The sequence below is a fragment of the Carex rostrata genome, chromosome 5, assembly GCF_964058835.1.
Source record: "Carex rostrata chromosome 5, lpCarRost1.2, whole genome shotgun sequence".
Lineage (NCBI taxonomy): Eukaryota > Viridiplantae > Streptophyta > Magnoliopsida > Poales > Cyperaceae > Carex > Carex rostrata.
In genome coordinates, this window is record NC_135922.1 from 4,248,588 (window position 1) to 4,275,366 (window position 26,779).

The 26,779-nt window shown below is 35.9% G+C and overlaps 1 protein-coding gene and 1 pseudogene across 4 annotated transcripts in view; both read right to left on the reverse strand.

Moving 5' to 3' along the window:
* Window positions 1-25,024, reverse strand: part of LOC144554688 (putative disease resistance protein At3g14460) — a 48,354-nt gene extending 23,330 nt beyond the window's left edge. The window contains exons 1-6 of one of the 3 annotated variants that reach the window (XM_078303008.1): window positions 23,330-25,024; window positions 22,864-22,949; window positions 22,658-22,728; window positions 22,485-22,569; window positions 19,686-19,894; window positions 17,879-19,401 (exon numbers count right to left, since the gene is read on the reverse strand). In XM_078303008.1, the coding sequence (XP_078159134.1) occupies window positions 22,914-22,949; window positions 23,330-24,925 (1,632 nt within the window). In that variant the 5' untranslated portion in view covers window positions 24,926-25,024 and the 3' untranslated portion in view covers window positions 17,879-19,401; window positions 19,686-19,894; window positions 22,485-22,569; window positions 22,658-22,728; window positions 22,864-22,913. Of the gene's footprint in view, window positions 1-17,878; window positions 19,402-19,668; window positions 19,895-22,484; window positions 22,570-22,657; window positions 22,729-22,863; window positions 22,950-23,329 lie in introns of those variants that run through there. The other 2 variants (XM_078303009.1, XM_078303010.1) reach the window with 2 other exon arrangements.
* Window positions 482-26,544, reverse strand: LOC144553729 (putative disease resistance protein RGA3; annotated as a pseudogene). Its single transcript, XR_013511450.1, has 6 exons — window positions 26,086-26,544; window positions 5,053-7,572; window positions 4,880-4,899; window positions 1,703-2,559; window positions 1,482-1,537; window positions 482-643 (listed from the first exon to the last, which is right to left on the reverse strand). The product of XR_013511450.1 is annotated as a putative disease resistance protein RGA3 (transcript).
* Between the last annotated feature and the right edge of the window lie 235 nt (window positions 26,545-26,779).

Genomic DNA, 26,779 nt, shown 5'->3' on the forward strand with positions numbered 1-26,779 from the left:
TGCAAGTGCATATTTATATGGAGATCAAGTTGAACGGTTCGGATCAACTGTTAGGATTTTGAAAACTCAAATATTGAGCCATTGTACAGAGGCCCTCTATGCTATGTGTAGCATATCAGCATTTTCATATATATATATATATATATATATATATACTAGTAATTGTGCCCGTGCACAGCAACGGGAGCAAATTATGTAGTAGAAATCATTAAGCTCCTTAATAAGGAGGAGAGATAATTTACCGAAGGTACGGATGGTGGGAGAGACAATGTACAAGTATACCACTGTCAAGGAACTAAAGATAAACCACTCATGAATAGTAAAGGAAATAAAGATAAACCACTCTCATGTTGATAAACTTAAGACAGATTAAAATTATCCGTGGTAGAAATTAAAAGTTCAAGTACCTCTATTATGGTTACTGGTAAAAAAAAGTAAGAAGTGAGAATGAGAATATGAAACCTACCTGACAAAATAAAGGTCAATTTGCAACAGGAGAGCCTGCCTGATTTCTCAAATCCAACTGGGTCAAATTGTATTTTCTAGTAAAGACAGATCCACCGATGCCATAGTCAACATTCTTGTCAACCACCACAAAATGATCGTTGCAACTATAATATGTTGTTGAATCCCTTGCTCTAACCTTCATTTCAAATTGAAACAAGCCATTAATAAATCCTATAACATGGTTCTGATACTGCCTACTGCTAAATTTTTAAAATAAAACAAGCCATAAATAAGAAAATGTACGACTTGATGTAGGATTTCTTGCTCTTTACCTTAACTATAAGATAAAACAATTTATAAATAATTAATCAATTTACATGGAAGCCCTTTTGGAAGGAATATTTACATGTAAGCCCTTTGCAGTTGTATCATGGACCCTTTGTACCAGAAAACCTGATACACTCACTCCCAAATTTACAATTTACATAGAAGCCCTTAGGAAGGAATAATTAATCTGGACTGATTTCTGATTTTAACGTGGTGTATAAATCATAGAAAATTATAAAAATGGGAATTTTTGTTCTGAGATGCTCATGGGAGTGTTGTCTATATATCTGTGAAATGAATGGCTTGGCTTAATTCACTATAAACCAGTATTTCTATCTGCTTTGGTCTTGAAGGCTGTTGTAGGCATATGTTGTACCAGTATATGTTTCTTTTTGTTTTGTTTGTGTGGAACATTGGTATAGGTATTCTGATATGTTGGTATGGTGGCCTATGAGTTAATCTCCAATATCATGTGCATACCAGATTCTTACAGGACAGGTCCAATTCTTTCAGAACATTAGTTTAATTTTTAGTTTGGAACTAAGATTAATGTTAAATTGCTTTAGCAAGGCTTGATATCATTATACATGTTCCAACCAGCAAGGAATTACATGTATTAGGTAATAAGTGTTCCTTTGTCATATAACATACATACTGGTAGCACTCTTGGATCATAGTCATCACATAGATAGTGAAAGAAAACATACCTTTCTACCAGCAGCCACCGCATCCTGAGGTTCTGGTGCTATGGCAACAAGTGCACCTACAAGAGAAAGCCCTTATTCCAGTAACCAAAAACTAAACAGAAATGAATTCTAATTGGAAAATAAGCTAAATCAGGAACGGAGACCTGTACTCCATATTTTATAGTTCCCTTAGCTAACAACTAAACATTAAAATTAAGCATTAACCTCCATTGATCATTAACCTCCAAACCGATACTGCCCAGCAAGGCCACCTGCCCCATGACATACTGGCATTGCACCGAACCAGTCAATTAGGTTCATTAACCCAACACTAACCGATACTGATGTGGTGGAGAGTTCAGTGCTTTCCGGAAATAAATCTGATGAGAGTTTACAAACTGCTAAAACTGAATTCAGTACTGAAAGAGGGATTTGCAGTACAGCACCTTGTAAGAAACCGATCTTCCAATCGTCCCAGGAAATAGACGTTATTGTAACTTTTGACGGTCCAAATTTGAGATTTTATAGAATTGAAAGGTCCCGAATGAAACAAATCCCCATACCAAGTAAAAAAACTATCAATACAGAAGGGATCTGAGAAACGGGTTTACACGAACGGGTCCTGGTGCGATCCAAATCCCCATTTTCATTCCTCTCTTGATCATCACCCGACCCGGTACTGATTACGAGAAATAACAAAGCAACAAGCGCAAGAATTATGCCGTCCAAACCGATCCACGATCGAGGAGATGAGGTTGAGGAAGAAGTAGAAGAAGTGAAATCTTGGTTGTACATTACGTATTTAATGGCCGATAAAGCAAAAGCGAGGCCTTGGGAGAGTTGATTGTCACGCACAACTGGTAAGGGGAGGAGGCGATAGAGAGTTGACATGAGATCGGTGATTTCGAGGATAAAGAGAACAGCAGCAGTGGAGAGACCAGCAGCCATGATTTGTGGAATAGTGAAGTGAGGGGAAGCAGAGAGAGCAACTGCTGCTATGGATTTCATGGGTTGTACTGGCATGGGGATGCCAAAGAGGATGCCGGTTATGGCATTGTAGACTGCAGTGAAGATCAGAGTTGTGCCTGTAAAATTGGTGCTAGTTTAATTGTTAGCAAAAAATCAACATAAAAATAATTCAGCTGGATTCATATAATTGGATTACAATACTCGACCCCAGAAAATTGTATATCAGGATTTCAATTGTTAGGATGTAGGAAATTGAAACCTCTTTTTCCAAAGTGTGCTAAAAATGTAATTCAGTACATTGAAAAAATTTAAATTACAAGTGGCCTAGATTCAATATAAATTACTTTTGTTGACTACTCAAATTCTACTTTCATCATTCTTTTTCTTTCTTTTCATGTAGCATGCAACAAATCTGTTATCAAATTCATCTATATGACTATGAGGTGGTCAAAATCATCAATTCAACTAAAACCTCAACTTGAACCAACTGAGAAATTCTATCATGTTCTTTTCTCACTTAATTTGTACAGTTCAACATAGCAAATAATATTGCGTTTTGAAGTAAATAATAGTTCGGATCAATACCTCAGGGACACGCATGGGCTGGTTGAGTTCGCCGGGGTGGATCTCCTCGGCCAGCGCGTCCTGATCCTTGACCTAGGGTTTGCTTGAGGAACAGAGGCGGGACGACCTCTAAGACTGGCCCATCGCTACCAGATTTGAACTCGCTCGACCGAGTGCGGCAGGGAGAGGAAGGTGCAGGATGTTGGCGTAGGGACTTATTCCGACCACGATTTAGGGTAGAGGCGAGACATGGGCTGATCGCAGGTTTTTTTTTTCTCATTGGGAAGAAGGGTCGGGGAAGGGATGGGCAGCAATTTCGCTGGGAGAAAAAAATTACGGATCAGCGAAATTTTTTGCAGATCTATGTGACAATACGTGTGGCGGGTCAAGTTTTAACTAAATTTGAACTTCTACACAGAAAAATGATGTATTTAATCAAAATAAGGCAGATTAATTATTTAGATGGTTCAGATTCACTCCACACAAAAAAACAGTAAATCAGAACCCTTGCAGGATCTAGACATTAAGCTCCTTAATAAGGTAGGAAAGATATATATATATATATATATATATATATAGAGTTAGGCTGGGGTGCTATGGATAGCATAGTGGCCTCCCGTGCTACGGCTCAATATTCAAGTTTTCAAAATCCAAACGGTCGATCCGAACCGTTCATTGTTTAATCCATATTGAAATGTGCTTGGAGACCAAATTTTACATTTTTTTGAATTTTTTTACTATTTATTAAGCATTTTTGAAACCGCTGTTTTTCAGTGGTGCAGAATTTTAATAAAAACAGCGATTTTGAAACCATCTTAATAAATAGCAAAAAAATTCCAAAAAATGTAAAATTTGGTCTCCAAGCACATTTCAATATGGATTAAACAATGAACGGTTCGGATCGACCGTTTGGATTTTGAAAACTTGAATATTGAGCCGTAGCACGGGAGGCCACTATGCTATCCATAGCACCCCAGCCTAACTCTATATATATATATATATATATATATACCTTGCATGCTTTTTTCCAAATTCAAACATATGAAAACGTAAAAAATATGGTCGTATCAACTAATTTTAATTTGTTTTGGGTGCAATTGAGTTGCTGACATGAGGATCCCGGGAAATTATTTATTCAAGAGCGATTTGTGTGATGCATTATCTGTTAGCAGACTCAACGACATATATACTGTGTCAAATGTGTTTAAAGGAAGAAACGATATATACTGTGCACCCACTCTTTAATCAATGACTATTTCTTCTTTCAGAGTCCATGCATAAAGTTGTACTGCTTTTAGCGCTTTATGCCTTTCATGTGTTAAGAGATTCTAAAATCAAAGGCTACTCTCATGTTAATAACCCGAGTTGATTTTCAAGTACTTGAAACAATATTTTCAAATCAAAGCCCATGGGCTTCATAATTTTCATTTTTATAGGCTGAGATTGTCACCCCTACCCCGATGAGAATGTTTTTTTTTAAATAAAAAAATATTTTGTAATAACAGAAATTAATATTTTTTTTTCTTTAAAAAATATTTAAGTACCGGGTCAAATTTTTAGTGAACTTATTTTGATACAATACACAACTGCTGCCACAACACTACATGACAGGCCACACCAAATGGAGTGTACTGAATCAAATTTTCGATACACCCTACACCGAAAGTTATTGACATTACTAACACAAAAACAGAAACAGAAACAGAGCGATTAAACAGAGCGAGTAAAATTGAACTATATATTTAAATATGCATTTTGAAAAACTGATAACGAGAGATGCAATCAGTATTTTTAGTTGTTTCTAAAAGTGTTAAAAATTTAAATAAAGAAATCTTAGTGAATGAAAATCCTTACAATATATACGCTGCTTGAAAACTCCTGAGTGCCATAAAGGTTCAATCAACCCCTGTCAAGAATTTAAAAAAAGAAAAAAAAAACTTTACTGAGATTGAAGAATCTTGGCCATTTTAAATTCTTAATTGAAATGTTTTATTTTCACTATTTTAACAGATTTGGATAATTGTTATAGAATAATAGGAATTAGGAGTCTAGGACATACCTCGCATTCGATTCCATGTAGCAAGCACCACAGCTCTAACTCGGGACAATTAGAAACCTCAACTTTGCAAGGTTCTACAGGATGCCACTCATCCGCAAGTTTTGTCAACCAAAACAATGAGCTCCCATCTGAACCCTCCTGTGCACTCATTGACATTTCAAAAGGAGGTCCCAAAATTGAGCACAGCTTCTGACAATTACCAATGCAAAATTCGACCAAGGATTTCAGCTTTTCCATTCCCGATATAGATAATAGCTGATTGCATCCATAAATTGCCAAGTTTTCAAGTGCTAATGGCAGCGACTCTGCTTTCAAGAATTGCAAACTATTACAACTAATATTCAAATACTTTAGTTTGCATAGGCTGCCAATCCATTCTGGAAATGTATTGCCATGGTAACCCTCTATTTTTAGCTTCCTCAGATTAGGGTGAGGCTGGAGACTAGCCATCACCGGAAAACAACTTTGATCTTCAACAACTAATTTCTCGTGACCTTTAATAAGCAATTCTAATGCACTACCTTCTTGGTCATAATAATTAACCCATGGTCGTCGCCAACTCCAGCTTAGTATCAAGTCTTCCAAGTTACGCATACTCACAAGGTTAGCACATTGGATATCCATTAAATTCGAAATACAATTCAAATTATATAGACGAAGAGGACCTCCCAAATCAGGAAGATCCTTTAACCATCCTATTGTCTCACATATGAGCTCTACCTTTAGTAATTGAATTCCTACAAATTTGCTCCCGCTAGGTGGTAAGTAACTCAAACGAGTATTAATAATTTTCAGAGTTTGAAGATTTGTAAGGCTCCAAATGTCACTAGGAAGCACTTCAAGTTTTCCATTAAGAATATCGAGTTTCCTCAAGGCTTTGAGTTGACAAAGGGACTCAGGCAACACAGCGAAATCCCGACAACCATGAATTATTAGCTCTTCTAGGCTCATTAGATTTCCTATTTTTGTTGGCAACTCTTTGAGATTACAATTACTAAGAGTTAAATTTTGCAAGCTGTAAAGGGAGCATATGCACTCAGGAAGTGTTTTGAAGGACAGAGAATCAAGTGAAAGATAACGAAGATGTTTCAAATTACCAACGGAAGAAAGAGATACTAATTCACTATCAACAGCACTGGAATATCCAAATATATTTAGAGCTCTTAATTTTGGTGCCATTGAAAGATCAACAGTACTGTTTATGATTTTCAAATTAAGTTCTGTAATAAGAATGAGTGTTCGCAGATCATTGAACTTGCCAGGGGGAATATGATTTATTAGATTCACAAAATCATCTATATACAAATGGTATACATTAGGAAAAATTGGGACCTTACCAAATTCAATCGAATAGCAACTATTTTCCGAATTAACTCGTGCTAAATCATGAACTATATCATGCAACTTAAATGTTACCATTTTCCCCTCATCACTGTCTGCTCTTTCAAAAAGGGACCTCTGACACAGCTGTAGTGCATATTCAAAGCCAATCTTTTCTGCTGTCTTGTTTCCTTTTGATTCAATGAAACCCTGATACATCCATAATTTCACCAACTCTTCTACAAAGTATTCGTAATCTTTAGGAAACATGGAACAATAGAGAAAACAGGACTTCAAGTGTGTGGGAAGGCGAGCATAGCTTATTTGAAGAGGTGAAATTATCTCTCTCTTAACATCTGACTCCCATAGTTCACTTTCTAATATATCTCTCCAATTCTCTTCTTCATCCTCATGTCTCAAAAGGCTAGCAATTGACTTCACAGCTAGAGGTAGCAATCCACACTTGTTCATGATTTGCTTTCCAATTTCTACCAACTTTGGGCTCTTTTTCTGCTCTACTCCACCGAAAGCATAATGTTCAAACAATCGCCAACATTGATTAGCTGACAAACAGCCAAGTTTGAATGTTGGCTCTGTTTGCATGATTTGTGCAACAGGATTGTTCCTTGTAGTTGCTAGGATTTTTGCAACTGCTGCTGACATAAAAGGAGCCTGAAATGATTCCCAAAGACTCTTCTTCTCATTCCATACATCATCAAGGACCAAAAGTACCCTTTTCCCACTTATCTCCCTTTGAATTTCCCCTTGCATACAACTCAAATTTGTAAGGTCGCACTTATTTCCTATAATAGACTCGAATGATTCCTTGGTGAGCCTTTGAACATTAAAATCCTCTGATACGCATATCCACCCAAATTTATCAAACCTTTGTTGAATTCTTTGATCATTATAAGCAAGTTGTGCAAGGGTTGTTTTTCCAATGCCTCCCATGCCAACAATTGTCACCACCGAAACACCATCACATTCAGAGGACAACAAATCAATCAATTTCTCCTTTTCACTCTCTCGACCAAAGATATCCGACTGAACTACAAGGTGGCTAGTTTCAGCTATTTGCAATTCGTTGTTGCAACGCCTGGGCCCATCTCCCTCTAACAATTGAAGTGCTATTCGATCCTTCGAAATATCATCAAAGCTGCTTGTTATTTGCTGAATTTGATCGAGCATGCCAGATGGAACCTGAAAAGTCATAATTACCTTTAGAGTGTATGATTGCCCATTTACACAGATAAAAATAGTTTCTACATATTTACAGTTTCTAATGTGGTTTTTATGGACAAATGACATATCCTATAGCACGCCACATTTCCAGCTGGTACCTTGTTCTATATGGGTCTACCTAAACCTGATAGTAAGACTATTGGGTAAAATGCATTTATATAAGTTACCTGAATTAGCTTCCTTTTACGAGAACATGGTGCACAGGCATCTCTTGCCTCAACTTGAGCTCGTAAGACTTCATAGTGGTACTCACCCAGGACATCCTCTGCATCATACGCAACTCTCTTGAGCTCCTTCAACCAAAGCTTGACTGACAAGTCTCTGATCTCCCTCTGCTCTGCATCGTACAGCATAGCATTGATCCGCTTGAGCATCCTCATCAATTTCTTCATTTCAGCCTGAATTTGGTGGTTTTGATCTACTGAGAGAGAGGAGGAAGAAGACGGAGCTTGCGCTGATGCGACGGCATCAGGGAGTAATTTGGCGCCCAAAGAAAGAAGGTTGGAAATCACTCCGCCTAGTCCCATCAATCTAAAATTGCAAAAATCTCTTCTCTTCTCTTCTCTTGTGTTGATATGAAACGATACAAATCCTAGCTAGAAAAACTAATTATTTGGGTGCCAGAGAAAATTGGGAATCAAGTCCTGAAATTAATTATTGCGAAGTCTCTCGTTTGGTGTGCATGTAATTAATGGTTTGGTGGGGTGTCGGTGCATGGAGATTGGAGTATATTGACCATAGTAGGAATTATCGGTATCGGGATTGGGATCGGTCCTGGCCGATACCGATACGGGATCGGGGTATCGGATCGGTATCAACTCAGGATCGGTTTTTTTTTTTTCTTTTTCTTTATGATTTGCTACATGAGAATCGGCTCAGGATCAGATCGGAGTAGGCCGATACCGATACGTATCGGCCGATCCGTATCGGTATCGGCCGATATTTCCTACTATGATATTGACCCTTTGTGTTGGTTTCAATGTTATGGAGCTGTTATCTTTTGTCTCTAGCTAGTATATATTATTATCCAATGCATCAAGTTGCTTATCATATAATATTATGTCTTTTGAGAAGTCAGAGGTATGCATGTGACTTTGCAAGGAAACACAGATCCGCTTTTTACTGTACCTCTCCATATTGAAATTATATTTATTTTACTGACAAAAGTAATTCATAGTGATAAAATAAAATTGCCAGATTTTTAAAAATTAACCAAAGTTTTTACTTTCAATTTAAAAATATTACTAATTATCATATAATTACAGTATAGAAAAGGGAATTCGCATTCTGAGATATCTCATATTTGCGTGCCTTTTTGTAAAATCTCAACCGTTCAAAGACGTTATGCACGAATCTCAAAGCTCAAATAATACTGGTCCCTGTGCTATTCCCGAATAGGCACTGGACACGTAGGTCATCCAAAATATCTCAGAGGATACACACTCAGGAAAGGGTCAATTGTGTTTTGAATGGAAGAAACAATCCTCCTACCTTTTTAATGACAATTTTTTATTTTTTTATTTCAAAGCCTATGTATCAATTTAGGACTGCTTTTAGTGGTTTGGATTTCCATGTGTTAAGATCCTGAAATTGGAGGTTACCCTTTGGATCTTCCGTATTTTAAAATACTAATAGCGATAGATACAATCGTATTTTAATAGTTTTGACATGTGTTTGAAAAATTTATTGAAGAAACCTTAGCCAATTTAAATCTTTAATTTAATCGAAGACGAACTTCGCTGGTTTTATACTGGTACAAGAAAATTTTCTTTAATTTAAGATTATTTTTGGCCACTATATATTCTTAAATCTAACTTTTCATTCACTTTTTTTAAAATTTTCTTGTGGGATAAATAAAATCAAAATTGTAGATAATTTTCTTGTTGGATATATAAAGTATTGATCATGTTTCAAAAGTCATGTGCCTTATTTGGAAAATAAGTTACTGCATATCAGTACAATCTTGGTCTCAGATGTTTCAGTTTATCTGCTTGCTAGCCTAGGTGATATCATGGTACATAATCAATTATCTTGAAAGTATAAATTATTTCAAAGCATTTATATTGGTACGCTTGAAGGCCCAAAATAACCAGATTTGGAGCCCAGTAGCCAGGTTCAAACTCTTTAACTGGGCCTTAGCTATATTTATGGGCCAGCAAAAGTTAATTAGACCGAATTTGGTCCAATGCCCAGTCTAAACCGATCCACGTCGAGAACGGCACATCTATTTAGATTTAGATTTTTTTTAATTTTGATATTGTAATTTATTAAATACAAATACATTATAATGCTCTTCATTAAATTAAAATTATATTATTATTTAGACTGCTCTAATTTTATTTTATTTCGTGATTTCTTTGTTGAAATAGCAAATCGAATGAAAAAGAACTCACTTTTCTATGCAATACAATTAAGTATCGTTCCAACATATGTTGTTCACTCATACAGTCAGGTGATTGTTCATGTGCAAAATCAAATAATAAAGTCTGTTTCTATACAATTCGGTTAAGATAAATTCAAACTATTCTTCGATCTATGATGCATTATTTAAAAGAACATCCATATATTAAATGAGGAGGGATCAAATTACACTATTTTATGGTGACACATCTTGATATCATATTTTTATTAGTTATTTTTACGATTTTAAAATTCTAACAACTGATCCGAACTGTTCAACATATCATCTCCTTATTAAAATATGCTTGAAGACCAAATTTACATTTCTTGGATTTTTTTTAGTATTTATTAAGTTATGTACAAAATTGTTGTTTTCAAACAATTTTGGAGCATTGAAAAACAACAATTTTAAAAAATTCTAAATAGTAGTGAAAACTTCCAAAAATATAAAATTTGGTCTCCAAGCACATTTATTATAGAGATTATATTGAACGGTTCAGGTTGACTGTTTGGATTTCAAAATTGTAATAAGATGTGTCACAATAAAATAATATAATTGGATCCCTGTATTAAATATAATTTTGAAATTGGTTGTGAATCAGCCGAAAGCAACACAAGAGTAGTAAGAATAAAAATATATGTATCCGGTCACCAGGACCCTGTTGGATTCTTCCTTGTCATCAGGACCACTTGATGTACAGGTTGTCAATAGTTGCTAACCTGAAATTGATTGAGATTTGCCAAAAATCAGATAAGATGTACAAAATGCACTTTGATGTACAAAAAAAAATAAAAAAAATAAAAAATCTGAATTATCACAATCAACCAGTGGAATTGAAGGAATTCTTCATTACACAATCAATGACCTATTTCAGCATCATTTTTTATTCCAAATTAAAAGGAAAAATTTAGAGGAAGATAGAGAAAAAGAGAAGGGAGAAATGCAGAAAACTAATTTATGTGTGCAGGAGGACTTCAATTCAATTTACACAGAACTAGCCAGGAGAGACGCAGGCAAAGAGTTCTCATAAAAAAAAGATCAAGAAAGAGAGACCTAGGGATTGACACCAAAAACAAATGAATTAAGCATCAGGAATGATTTCAATATACTGGTACAAGAAAATGGAGATATCTGTTTCAGTAACAGAAACATTGTATTAATTTCTCATTACCCCTAATTCTTATTCCAAAAAGCTCAATCCCTTTATTTCCAACTGCAAGTCATCATTCTATAGTAGCACATAACTTGCCTACATTTACTAGCATACAACCAACCATGTATTAAAGACAATATGACAAAGTTTATTATATCAAGGAAAAATGGAATTCTCAATTATTACTTGCATTTTATTACGGTATAACCCTTGCTTCCAAGAGAAAATGGTGAATCAGTTCTCTTGTAGGTAAACATTGAGTGGGCCTTCAGTTTTGTAAGTTCACACTAGCCTAGAAAAACCTTCAACTGTGCCTTACAGAACAACATGAATCTAATCAATCTTTTACAGTTATTGTACATCAAGCTCAAACGAGTACCATGAACGTCACTTTTACAGTTATCTTAGTTACCCTGACTGATTAACACAAAACCAATCACATATACTCTTTGCACAGGGAGATAAAACTAGTTACCTGCATTAGCTTCCTTTTATGAGAATCTGGAGGAGAAGCATTTCCATGGTTCTGAAAATCGAAATCGGAATTGGAATTGGAATCGGGTAGTTGATTATTGACTCGGAATCGTAAGAATCAGTTGGAATCGGCCGAGTTAACTCGGCAACTCGGATTTAGTTCAAAAATTAAGTAAAAGAATGTAATAAAATAATTAGTTCAAAAATGATGTTAAGATCACTTTTTACATTAATATAATCCACTAATAAAATGAAATCTGAACATTCAAAGCTAATCAGATAATATATAAATAGTCGCACATAGTATACAAATATAAGAAAAATAAAAATAAAAATAAAAATTTATTCAAATATGCTAAAATAATTCCCCTTATATAATCCACTAGTATAATAAATTAAAATAGAAGCATACATAAATAGTCAAAATAGTCATGCAGAATTAATTACACATTACATAGATAATAAAATACTAGTATCATACCCGTGCGTTGCAACGGGACATATTATAAGAAACAAATATATCAATGAAAATAATAATTATTTAAAAATTAAAACACATGTTAATAAAATTTTTTATGATTCTGTATTTTTAATTAACTTTAATCATGATCTCTGATAACAATTTGATGATATGATGATTCTTTATTGGTAAGTACCAATGATATCAAATAATAGCTCGGTTCGAATCTAATATCAAATATCACAACAATTCAGTATCAACATATAATATGATATCAAAAAACATAAACAAAAAGTGTTATTGTATGTATGTATATGATATATATACACACACACACATTGATATATTCTATATTGAAAATATATATATTCTAAATTGGCCACACCAATATGTATAGAAACAAAGAAAGAAAAATAAGGAAATAAAAAAAAAATTGATTTCCATTGTGATCCGTATAAAAACAAAGAAGAAGTAAGGAAACAAAAAAATAAAAAAATGGAATGTGGAGTCTTCTCAAGAGGTGAAATATGAAAACAGATAAATAAGGAAACAGATAAATATATCGCTAAATTTTAGAATTTTTTCAATTTTAATTGTAACGTATCGTGTGGCAGCACATATGGTGGGTATGTTTTTAACTAAATTTAGATTTCTATAAATAAAACATAAAGAAGACAAATTACGTAATTGAAGGGCCGAGATCAAATTCGAAGTTTCATCTTTCAATCGTAGCCGTTGGCGGATCGGACACCCAACGTGCTTAATAATAGAATAGAGATTACAATAATTAACAACATACATAATATATATATACATGCATTTAAATTAGGAAATCTGAATTTTAGAAGAAAAAAGACGAAACAGAATGGACAGATGTATAAGAATTCACTAGTTTATATTATTTTGTAGGTGCTTTTTTTTTCTGTGACCAGTAATGTGGCAATTAGAAAAAGTATATAAAGTTGACCCGCTACATTGAGAGCATTTTAAAACAGCAGTTTTAAATGGACATACGTAAAAGATTAAAATTAAATGTGTTCAGTTTCAAATGGACATTTAAAATTGTTAGGCAATAACATAGTGAAACGAGTTTACGCAGATGAACCATCTGCTTTCACAAGCAATATTTCTTTCTTCTCCAAAATTCCTGCGACTTTTTGTCTAGATAATCGAAAATCTAGATAATCTTCTAACAAAATTCCTTCTTCAATCTTCCGATTACTAAACAGACTTGGCCTGACTGGGCTTGACTCGAACCAAAAATCGGATAACCTGGCCAATTTCCAATCCAGTAGCATTTCCTTCCTCAACTTATGCCCAAAAGTCTTGATAGTGGTACTCATCCAATACATCCTGTGTATTGCACGCAACTGTCTTGACTCCTTAAACCAGTGCTTCTCCTTCAACATAGATAAATAGTCAGTGAAGCACTGGTTCAAGGAGCTCAAGAGAGTTGCGTGAATGTAATCGCCCTCTAGCATTCTCCTTAATTTCTTCAATTCAGCCCAAAGATAGAAGATTGGAAATCACTCCGCCTTTCTCTTGTGTTGCTGTTGGGTTGATATGAAATTATGCAAAGAAAGAAGGTAGAAAAACTAATTATTGGGGGAATGGGAGACTCGCAGAAGACTTTGGGCCTCATTTTTATATATATATTTTTTTATCAGACAAGTACTGTCCGTCTTCAGCTTTTTGTTTTTAAAATTAATGGTGTCTTCAAACCGATTATTTGGAGCTAAATTATTAGTAAGAAACTAAGAATACTTGGATGGTAGTTTGTCATTTATCTTATTAAATTATCATTAGTCCTAATTTATTTAAAGATTTTTTTTCACGGCCACCCTTAAACACCAATGAAGTTTTGACCGGATCAGAAATTTTTTATTTTTACAAATTATTATTACTAAATATAGAAAAATATATGGAGTATCTTGAAATTCCAATGTACTAGAAGGACAGGGACCACTAACCTTTATTCAAAGTTTGAACCAAGATCAATTATCCGGATTCAAACATTTTTCATTTTTTTCAGCACCAAAAATCCGACGTGAAATATGTTTGGATGTAGGCCATTAATCCCGATCCAATCTTCAAATCTGTTTCACTGGTCCTGGTCCTTCTAGTACATCAAAATTTCAATAAACTACATCTATTTTTCTATATTTATTAATAATAATTTCTCAAAATAAAAAAAATTCTGACTCGATCCAATTTTAGGTTGGTGTTAAAGCGTGGCCGCCGAAAAAAAAAATGGATCGATGGAAATTTTACGAATTCAAACTTTTGAATTGGATCACAAAATTTTTGATGTAGTAGAATGACCATATATAGAGAGAGTCACATGCGGGATTATATATAGTCAGAATTATTGAATACTTACTTTTAAGAATTGAGCATAATCTTCTAAAACTTGTAAAACCTTAGAATATTGGTGTTGAAAGTTAAAGCGCTTTCGTCTGATTTTCTGTGGCGGTTGTAATACAACAAAATGTAAGTCATAGCACTGGCAAAAGAAACTCCACTAATATGCACGCTTTTTCTTATTTTTTGCATTATAACAGTTGTAGTTGGCAATGGGTTTATCCTAAGAGACTAAACGATCGACAATTCTGCCAGTCTGAGCAAGCACCAAGCTGTGGCCCACAGATTTAGCTTCAATCTCTCAATTTCTACCAATGCAGTTTTGTCGGGTACCAAGACATTCACTCCCTCCAGCAATTTTACCGGGAATGTTATATTTATGGGACAAACGACTTTGAATGTTATATTTACCGGGAATGTTATATTTACCGGGAATGTTATATTTGCATGTCGGGTACCAAGACATTCACTCTCTCAATTAGCACTGCAGCAGTTTTCCAAAACTGTAATATGTATGCACGAAAACCTAACCAACAGTTATAAAAAAAATAGTGCTCGTAGCAGGCCCACAGCTATGGGTTTAAATGTCAGAATATACAATTAGAAAAGAAAAATAACACATTAATTTTTAGATAAATTGCAACAACTGCAGCATGGTTCATTTTCTCTGTCATGTATGGGCCCATATAGGTGTGGATCTTATTGGGCCAGAAATAAGTAGATTGTTGTGAGTCGAGGACCATATGAGCCGCATTAGATCGCATTGTTGGGCCCAATACAGATCCATTTATACATGGATAATTGAGCCTTATAAATGGGTACAAGTTGGGCCTCTTCTTGACAATAGTTTCGCAAATAAATGAGATCCGAAGTGAAATGATTAATTTGATCAGAAGTGTAAACCATATGAGAATACATTTAGCGCCCTATGAATTGCAATATCTGTCTCTAGTTCTGAAATTAAAATGGCAAATGACTCTAACAGCTTCACATTTGGAATTTAAGAAAAAGCCAGAGAAAAATGGTAGAGCAGGGGAAAATAAAAGTTTTTTTTTTTCCTTTTTTTTCTAATAGAAGTATGGCCTATCAAGTTGCATTTAATGTTCAGAAAAGACCTCTCATCCAGATGTCGAACCTCTTACATGGAAGATATTGCCCTTTGCCACTAAACAAAAGATTGATTCTTAACTCAAGGGTAATTGTAAAATACTAGTGTCAGTTGTTATCTGATATGATCTGAACCAAGTTATTTAAGACATGGTCCAAGAGCCTATCTAAGTTCCTAATATGAGCTCATCAATATATCACAACAATTCATATATATTACATGAAAAGAAATACTCTTTCTATTGGTAAAAAAAGTGTTGGTCCCAGGCTAGTTCGCTCATAGAAATATAGAAGAAAATAAAAAAAAATATATTGGGGTCTGCTGAATAAAAAAAAAAAAAAAACATATAAAGGCATAAGTAAAACAAAACATAAAATCTAGAGAGGATTCTTTTCCCGTAATTAGGCACGGACTAGTAAGTTATCGTAAATGGGTGCTCTAACAGCTCTACTGCCGATGGGCGGTCATCAGGGTTCAACTCTGACACATTTTGTGATAAAATCCTGTGCTTCTCTTGACAGATAATTAGGTACCGGTGGTTGCTCTCTGTTTCATATATTCCAGTAAGCTTGTTTCTACACAAATAAAAAAAATAAAAAATTGACTAGTAAGTTACATGATGTCTGTACCGCAGTAGTACTGTGAATTAATTTCTGAAACAAAAAGGAACAAAACAAAAAACAGAGAGTGAATGAGAGAGTGTGTTAAAGGATTGTGCTTACCCATTCAATATTAGGATATATAAAGAATCTCGCGGGTTAACATTTCAAGTACAGTGCAACCCAAGCTCCAGATGTCTGCTTCTAGCCCGTAAGTTTTTTTAGGGTTTACAACCTGAAAATAAAAAAGAAGAACAAAGAGAACTCAATTACACAAACGAACATCTACATCAACTCTGGCATTTGATTATAATAATTCAAGAGAAGTTAAAAGATCTACAGGAGAATATCTGATATGCATATGAAACAAAAAGATTTTGCAAAAAAGATCCCTCCAATATTTCTCAACTTTTTCAACTCACAACTCACAAGGTAAAACATACCTCCAGAGCCATCCAATATACACTTCCTTTTGGTTGAGTTCAGGATGTTAATCTTGGTCATCTGAGTCTAAATAATTAAACAAAATAATTAATCACGTACTTAACATCATTTATATTTTGTAATCAATAGTTCAATACAGATAACCAATCGGCAATATGATGTAGTTATAAAGTGTCCACAAACCTTTTTTGCTAACCCAAAATTGGCGAGCTTAACCGATCCATTTGCATGAACCAATATATTAGCACATTTTATATCCCTAAAAACCAAACAAGAAAGATTGTCCATAACATTCAATACAGATCGGAGAGATATATCGTTCTATTGGGACTTGCATGTCTTATAGAGTAATATGACTTGGTATGGTGAGCGACCACTACCCAAGAGGAGATGAAAATTAAGATATAGAATATAAATCATTTTTTTTAATATTCTAACAATAATTTTAATGTTGTTACCAATGAATTATGTTCCTTCCATGAAGATACACCAACCCGTATAGTATGATGCAAGAGAGCCTTGTTCACTAGTTCTAGAAAAATTGTACAATTTTGTTTCCTCCTGGTATAATGTTATACCAGTTAATTTAAAAAGTTCCTGGAACTTTGCACCATTGTCTAGCATACAAAATAGTAACAATCTAAAATTTACCTGGTTGGTTCCATAGTATTGAACTATGTTCTTATGCTCAAACAGACTCAAAAGAGCAATCTCCTGAAATTTTAAAAGCACAGCACATCCCACGCATGCAAATTGAGAATATATTAAAGCCTTAAAGGTCAATTACATATTGTATTTCCATTTGAAATTCAAAATTTCACACCGACCTGTTTCAATTGGGAGATGCTTTCCTGATCATTGATCCCTTGATCAATCAATACCTCTTTAACCGCAAAAAAAAATCCATCACTGTAGAGAGTGATAAAATATAGTGTAAAAAACACAATTAGTTGTCTCTAGTCCACAAATAAAAATTCCTTTGTTACCAAGCCTAATATTGTCAGCAAAGTAATTTTAACATTTTGTTCAGCATTAATTGGTGTGGAGTTGGTAATGACCCGTATCAGTACTTAATAGAGTTACAATGGCGTCTCCATTCCAAGTCCAAGTGATTCAAGACTGAATACTGTTATTACACAAGACATGTAACTGAGTTGGTTAGATAGTTTGTTAGTAACTGATTACCGTTAGATAGTTGTGGTTAGCTAGATGTAATCAGAGGATTAGAATGTCTGTATAAGACAGTGTACATGTAAACAGAAAGTGCAATACAATGAAATCATTCTCTCTCTCTTGTTATATGGTATCAGAGCGTCGGTAAAGCTGGAATTAGGCTCGCGCCTATTCCAGAAATTATGCCTCAAATCTAATCCCTTATTCCAGCTTATACATTTTTTTTTTCCAGAAATAAACCCTTTCTATTCCTCTCTATTCCTCTATTCCTCTATTCCCTCTATTCTCCACTTCTCTTCTCTTCCCAGAATCAATCAGAACAAGAAAAACGAGAAAAAAAAGAAACAGATCGGTGTATACCAGATCAGTTCTCAACTGAGCATCAGTCGAGATCGAGAGAATCCGACCAGATCGCCGCCTATCCTCCGTCTTCACCTCGTTTTGGCTCAGAGCATCAGACCAGTTCAAGAATCAGACAAGATCAAGAACACCAGAAGAGATCGCCAAGCACTGATCCAGATCGAGGCAAAGAGGATTGACGCCAAAACCGTGCACTCTCCGTCGTTGCCTTCTCTGACGCGCCGCACTGCTGACTTTGAGATCGAGCCAGATCCAGGCTAGTAGAGGTACGCACCTCGTCGCCTGACACGGAGCTCTGTGAGCTGACACGACACTGATCTCCGACCTCTCCTTACCTCACCAGACCGTCGCCGTCTCCTCGTCAGATCATCAGCCATCTGACCTTCGCCACGGTCACATCCTCTCTCTGATTGCCGATCGACTCAGCTCGCCGGATTCACAGTTGAGCACACCTCTCATTACTTCCTCGAGGAGATCCCCGCCTCCGCTCGCACTGGAATTCATGGTGAGTTGATTTCACCTCTCGAATGGGGTTCATAATTCAGACGAGTCGGTTCTGAGAGAACGGATTCAAGGACGCCTCACGAAACCTCATTTCTTCATCTCCAAGTGGGTTAATGGAAAGCCCAAGAAGCCCACTACTCTTGTTCATTCTGCTGGGCTGTTGAAACAGAGATTATAATTTTCTAGCACTTGACTTTTTAATTCCAGTAACGCTGAATTTTGTTCTAGCCCCTTCAATAAAACAAACAGCTACTGTTTCATCTCTACCTCCTGCATCTATTACAGATCACACACAAAAAAATATCCTCCAAATTCCTCAACTCAAATCCTCAAGCCGAACAAGCCGAACCAATGCCGGGCTCCTTCTTCTCTTCTCTTCTTCTCTCTCTACAAAATGCTTCTCGAAAATGAGACAAGAGAGCTAAAAAGCCTCTTAAAACCATGTACTTGTCACAAATTAAGCCATGAGCTATTCAATTTTTTTTTTTGTTTTATTTTTCAAAGAGGACTCAAACGAGCCTCTCGAGTACATGGAAGCATTCTTGAGCCGAAAGAGCTCCTTCTTCTACCTTCAAGGAGACCCAAACTTGACGATTCACATCGCAAGAACAATGGCATTGAGATATTGGCATCGACCTTCTTTCTGTGACATTCCAAGCACACCGTGTGTATCACCCGATGTGCTTGAGGGGGGCTAATAGAGTTACAATGGCGTCTCCATTCCAAGTCCAAGTGATTCAAGACTGAATACTGTTATTACACAAGACATGTAACTGAGTTGGTTAGATAGTTTGTTAGTAACTGATTACCGTTAGATAGTTGTGGTTAGCTAGATGTAATCAGAGGATTAGAATGATATAAGACAGTGTACATGTAAACAGAAAGTGCAATACAATGAAATCATTCTCTCTCTTGTTATAGTACTGCACTAGGGCATACATTCCCAAGCCTGACCAGGATGATGTAAATATAGAAATAGAAACAACATCATTTATATTATCTAATCGCCTCATAAACTGTGCCAAAGTACCCACCTCCGAACTGTGGGCCCCTAACCCAAGACTTGATCCTTCTCTTAAACTTTTCATTAGGTGCGGAGGAAGAAGACCGAGCATCTTGCGCAGATGCAACAACATCAGGCTACAATTTGGCACCCGAAGAGTGTAGATTGGAAATCACTTTGAAACAATCTAAAATTGCAAAGTCTCTTCTCTTCTGCTGGGTTAATTTGAAACGATGTAAACTGCAAAGATTTAGAAGGTAGAAAAACTAATTATTGAGGGAGTGGAGACTCGGAGCAGGCTGGTAGTCAACTCCATTAAATAAATGCATTGTTTTATATTTTTAAAAGACAGGTGTCTGTGTTCATCTTCAGCTTTTTGTTTTTAAAAAATAACCTTGCCTTCACATAGATTATATGGAGGAGCTGTACAGATCCTAAAGAAATTAGTAAATATACTTGGAGGCAAAAATTTTCATTTATCATATTTAACTACATGACATATATTGAGTTAATTATAGTAAAGATTGATTTATAAAAATGCATTAATAGAAAAGAGGGATAAAACTCTAATTTTACCCCCAATTGAACTACATGATATCAGAGTTAGAGGCGGCTCTGGTGATTATGGCGACTCCTTAAGGGAGCTAGCAATTCCGATGAGTCCTCGCTAGCATAGTTCGTAAAATCGACCGATTCCGATTCAAATCGGCCGATTCAACTCGGAATCGGACTGGACCGACCCGATTTTTGCCCGATTCTCAAGTTGGTGCGATTCTTTTCAAAAAAAGCGGATGAACAGTGAAAAAAACGGCCGATTTTCCGATTTTTTGTCCGATTTACACCTATTTGAACCGATTCAAACGATTTAAAGCAAAAAAATTTCAATTTGACTAACCTCTGTGCCGATTCAGAGAAAATCGCGCCATTTGAATCCACCTCTGTGTCGATTCAGAGAAGAAGAAGGCAGCCCGAAAGGGGGAGAAGGCGCGCAGGAGGAGAAGGTAGCCCGAAAGGGGGAGAAGGCACTGAAGACGCGCCATTTGAGCTTGATTTTTCGAACCATGGAGAACTGAGAAGGCGCTGATTTTTGCCACCGTGGTGAGAAGGGGGAGAACCGGAGAAGAACACCGAAGTCGTGCAGGAGGAGAAGAACACCGTGCACCGAAGACTTGATTTTTCGAAAGGCGTTGAAAATTAGCCACCGTGGTGAGAAGAGGGAGAAGAAGTGAAGAACACCAAGTCAGGAGAAGATGAACACCGTGCTAATATTTGGCACTTTTTTAAATAGGCCCTTGATGTTTTTCTTATTCAGAACTTAATATGTATATATTTTTTTTTAGTGAAAGGCCCTCATTCTTTTTTTTTTTAATGAAAGGCCCTCAGTAGTAGCATGACTAGTGTTCAATTTTTTCCTATTTTTTGGCTAGTGAAAGGCCCTCAGCAGTAGCATGACTAGTGAAAGGCCCTCATTCAATTTTTTTTTTATAAATTTTTTTTATCAATTTTTTCCTATTTTTTGGCTACAAAACAAGGCTTCTGCCAAAAAAACCCGATTTACCGATCTGATTTTCCGATTCCGGCCGATTTATCCGATTTTAACTAGGCGGTCAAAAATCCGATTCCGATTCCGATTCCGATTTTCTGAACCATGTTCGCTAGTGATTCTTCCTCCGCTGAAGACTTCTTTCTCTTCTGGCGAGCTAGTGATCTGAGTCACTATCTTCAGTGATCTGGTCCCTTCTCTCTGGCGATATACTCCAGCAACTAGCGACCAGGTCTCTTTTTTTCTCTCTTATGCACATGAACTAGCAATACTCATCTGCTGCTGACTTTAATTTTTAGAAACTTTTTGTTTCTGTTTTTTTTGTACTGTGTAGAGAGTCATGCTACAACTCTGACATTCCGTTATGCACATGAACTTGGAGATGTAAGTAATAGATGGAGAAAACCGTAGTTGAGTTGTGTTTGATCTCGTTTCTGTGTTGTGTTTGAGATAAGAGCAGTCAAAGAATTGAAGGAGATCCTGGAGGGGTGGCCAGGGTGTTTCAGACCAAACTAGAGGAGACTTCTAGTAAGACAGTTGTGGCCATACCAGAGTCGGCGCAGGTAATCCAGAGGACAGAGTTACTGCCTAATGACATCAAGCTTGAGGGGACTAGAAACTATCTGAGTTGGTCTAGGAGGGCATTGCTGAAGATAGCGATTCATTTGAGATATCAATTGAGATTGATTTTGACTACCAGTGGAATTAAAATTAATGGCCTATTTCAGTACCATTTTTCAATCTCAGATGGAGAAAATTAGAGGAGGAAGAGAAAGAAAAAGAGAAGGGAAAAGCAGAAAATTAATTTATGTGTGCAGGACTTCAATTCAATGCACATAGATAAAGAGTTTTTTAAAAAATATATAGAGAGAGAGTTTTCGAGGGTATTGACACAAAAAACAAAGGAATTAAGCAACAGGAAAGATTTTGATATATTGGTCCAAGAAAAATTAGAAATCTGGTTCATGAACAGCAACAGAGTATTATTTTCTCATGACCTGACTCTGATTTCGGAAAGCTCAATTCATTCAATTTCAACTGAAAAAATTACTTATTCCTTTATTTGAATTTACCTCTAACACCAATCAGTGTTGTTATAATTTAAACTTTGTGCCTCAATTTTTGTGAATTCCAGTTTTGTATGTTTTGATTTATGAAGCAATCAATATTCCTTAGTATATAGTATGAACTACACATGATGTATTGAACCAACCTGTAAGGACTATCAACACAATGAAAGCTACTTTTGGAAATAAAATAAAAGAAAAAGAAATTTATTAGTCTTACAGTGCACCAGAGCAGGGCCTGCGAAGCTCTTCAGATACGGCGAGTCGTCTTTCTGTAGAAGCTCTACCAGCAGCACATCAGTTACCTACATTTACCAGCATACAACTTATCATTAAGAACAATATGACAAATTTTATTACAAGAAGCAAATGGAAATCACAATTATTACATACATTTTATTACCCTTCCTTCCTAGAGGAAATGGTGAATCAGATCTCCTGAATGTAAATGTTGAGCCTAAAATCTGTGATCCGCATTAATTTTCAGATTCAAGTCAAAAATCCAAGAGAGAAACACAAGCCCCTCTTTGCAAATAATAGTTAAGGTAATTGTATCAAATATCTAATGGCAATATAGCAAATTAAATAATAGAAAGTACCTTGTAGGTGATGCAGTAATGCTTTATTGCAAGAGCACCATTCCCTTAAACTATATACCATTGCCGATGGGACCGTCTTCACAGGACTGCAACCAATGAGACAGTAATCACTATATTCTTTGTTAAAGTTACAAACATACAAAATAAAAACAGTAAAATTGAACTATATATTTAAATATGCATTTTGAAACACTGATAGCGAGAGATACAATCAGTACTTTTAGGAGTTTCTAAAAGTGTTGAAAATTTAAATAAAGAAATCTTATTACAATATATACATGAAAAGTCAATAGTGTATAAAGGTTCAATCAGCCCCTGTGAAGAATTCATAAAAAATAAAAAATAAAAAAACTTTACTGAGATTGAGGAATCTTTGCCATTTTAAATTCTTAATTGATTTTTTTTTATTTTCAATATTTTAACAGATTTGGGTAATTGTTATAGAATAATAGGAACTAGGACATACCTTGCATTCTATTCCATGTTGCAAGCACCACTGCTCTAACCCTCCACATTTGTAAACCTCAACTTTGCAAGGTTCTACAGGATGCCACTCATCCGCAAGGTTTCTCAACCCCAACAATGAGCTCCCATGTGAACCATCCTGTGCACTCATTGACATTTCAAGAGGAGGTCCAAAAATTGAGCACAGCTTCTTACAAGAATCAATGCAAAATTTGACCAAGGATTTCAGCTTTTCCATTCCCGATATAGATACTAGCTGATGGCATCCAAAAATTGCCAAGTTTTCAAGTGCTAATGGAAGCGACTCTGCTTTCAAGAATTGCAAACTATTACAACAACTAATATTCAAATACTTTAGTTTGCATAGGCTGCCAATCCATTCTGGAAATGTATTGCCACTGTAATGATCTATTTTTAGCTTTCTTAGATTAGGGTGAGGCTGGAGACTAGCCATCACCGGAAAACAACTTTGATCTTCAACAACTAATTTCTCATCGTGTTTAATGGTCAACCCTAATACACTACCTTCTTCGCCATAATAACCACCCCATCTCCAGCATAGTATCAAATCCTTCAAGTTACGCATACTCACAAGGTTAGCACATTGGACATCCATTAAATTGGAATTATAGTCCAAATTATATAGACAAAGAGCACCTCCCAAACTGGGAAAATCCTTTAACCATCCTATTGTATCACATATGAGCTCTACCTTTAGTGATTGAATTCCTACAAATTTGCTCCTGCCATGTGGTAAATAACTCAAACGAGTATTACAGATTTTCAGAGTTTGAAGATTTGTAAGGCTCCAAATGCCACTAGGAAGCACTTCAAGTTTTCCATTAAGAAGAACGAGATTCCTCAAGGCCTTGAGTTGACAAAGGGACTCAGGCAACACAGCGAAATCAGCACAACCATGAATTATTAGCTCTTCTAGGCTCATTAGATTTCCTATTTTTGTTGGCAACTCTTTGAGATTAGGATTACCCCTAAGAGTTAAATTTTGCAAGCTGTAAAGGGAGCATATGCACTCAGGAAGCGTTTCAAAGGACAGAGAATCAAGTGCAAGATAACGAAGATGTTTCAAATTACCAATGGAAGAAAGAGATTCTAATTCAACAATACTGGAAGAGATTTTGAAGCCATGGAAAGATCCAAATATATTTAGAGCTCTTAATTTTGGTGCCATTGAAAGATCAACAGTTTTGTTTAAGATTTTAAAATAAGAGCCTGTAATGAGTGTGTGCAGATCAGTGAACTTGTCAGGGGGTATAGAATCTATTAGATTCACAGAATCAGCTCTAAACAACTGGTATGGTACATCAGGAAAAATCGGGACCTTAACATATTCAGTCGGATAGCAACTATTTTCCAAATTAACTCGTGCTAAATCATGAACAATATCATGCAACTTAAACGTTACCATTTCCCCCTGATATATGTCTGCTCTTTCAAAAAGGGACCTCTGACACAGCTGTAGTGCATATTCAAAGCCAATCCTTTCTGCTGTCTTGTTACCTTTAGGCACAATAAAACCTTGGGATATCCATAATTCCACCACCTCTTCTACATAGTATTCGTAGTCTTTAGGAAACATGGAACAATAGAGAAAACAGGACTTTAAATATGTGGGAAGGCGTGCATAGCTTATTTGAAGAGATGGAAATATCTCATTGCTAACTTCTGTAGACTCTCATAGCTCACTTTCTAATATATCTCTCCAATTCTCTTCTTCACCCTCATGCCTCAAAAGGCTAGCAATTGACTTCACAGCCAGGGGCAACATTCCACACTTGTTCATGATTTGCTTCCCAATTTCTACCAACTTTGAACTCTTTTCCTGCTCTACTCCACCGAAAGCATAATGTTCGAACAATTGCCAACATTGTTCAGCTGACAAAGACCCAAGGTTGAATGTTGGCTCTGTTTGTATCAATTGCGCGACGTGATCGTTCCTTGTAGTAACTAGGATTTTTGCAACTTCTGCTGACATAAAAGGAGCATGAAATAAATCCCAAAGAATTTTCTTCTCAATCCAGACATCATCAAGGACCAAAAGCACCCTTTTTCCACTTATCTCCCTCTGAATTTTCTCTTGCATATAACTGAAATTTGTAAGGTCACACTTATTTCCTACAATAGAGTCGAATGATTCCTTGGTGAGCCTTTCAATATTAAAATTCTCTGATACGCATATCCACCCAAATTTATCAAACCTTTGTCGGATTCTTTGATCATTATAGGCAAGTTGTGCAAGGGTTGTTTTTCCAATGCCCCCCATGCCAACAATTGTCACCACCGAAACACCACCACATTGAGAGGACAACAAATCAATCAATTTCTCTTTTTCACTCTCTCGACCAAAGATATCCGACTGAACTACAAGGTGGCTAGTTTGAGCTATTTGCAATTCGTTGTTGCAACGCATGGGCCCATCTCCCTCTGATAGTTGAAGTGCTATTCGATCCTTCGAAATCTCATCAAAGCTGCTTCTTATTTGCTGAAGTTGATCAAGCATGCCAGATGGAACCTGGAAGGTCCATAATTAGCATGAGAGTGTATGACTGCCCATTTACACAGATAAAAATAGTTATATTGTACAGGTCTGTGCTACATATTTGTTGTTTCGAATGTGGTTTTTATGGACTAATGACATATCCTATGGCACGCCACATTTCCAGCTGGTACATTGTTCTATATGGGTCTACCTGAACCTGATATTAAGACAAATGTTTAAAAAGTATTTAAATAAGTTACCTGAATTAGCTTCCTTTTTTGAGAATCTGGTGGACAAGCATCTCTTGCTTCAAGTTGTGCCCGTAAGACTTCATAGTGGTACTCACCCAGTACGTCCTCTGCACGATACGCAACACCCTTGAGTTCATTCAACCAGAGCTTGACTGACGAGTCTCTGATCTCCCTCTGCTCTGCATCATAAAGCGTGGCCATGATACGCTCCAACATCCTCATCAATTTCTTCAATTCAGCTTCAATTTGGTGGTTTTGATCTACTGGAGGAGAGGAGGAAGAAGGCGGAGCTTGGGCAGTTGCGGCTACAGCTGGCAGCAATTTTTTGGCCAAAGAGAGAAGGTTGGAAATCACACCACCGAGATCCATGGATCTAAAATTGATAAGTCTGTTCTCTTTTCTTTTGTTGGGTTCATATGAAACGATGCAAAGAGAGAAGGTAGAAAAGCTAATTATTGGGTAAGTGAGTGGGAGTCAAGTCATTAAATAAATGCATTTTTCTAACACAGGTCTCTGTCTTCAGTTTTTTTTCTTTTTGGTTACCTTTTTCAACATATAATAATATTTTTCTGGAGATTTAATCCTCAATTTAATTTTAATTGAGTAAAAATTTTTTATACAAATAATAATATTTTGTAAATCATTCCAAAAGACATGTGACATGGGCAACGGAAATATCTTCTGACGCTCCACAGAAATTTCG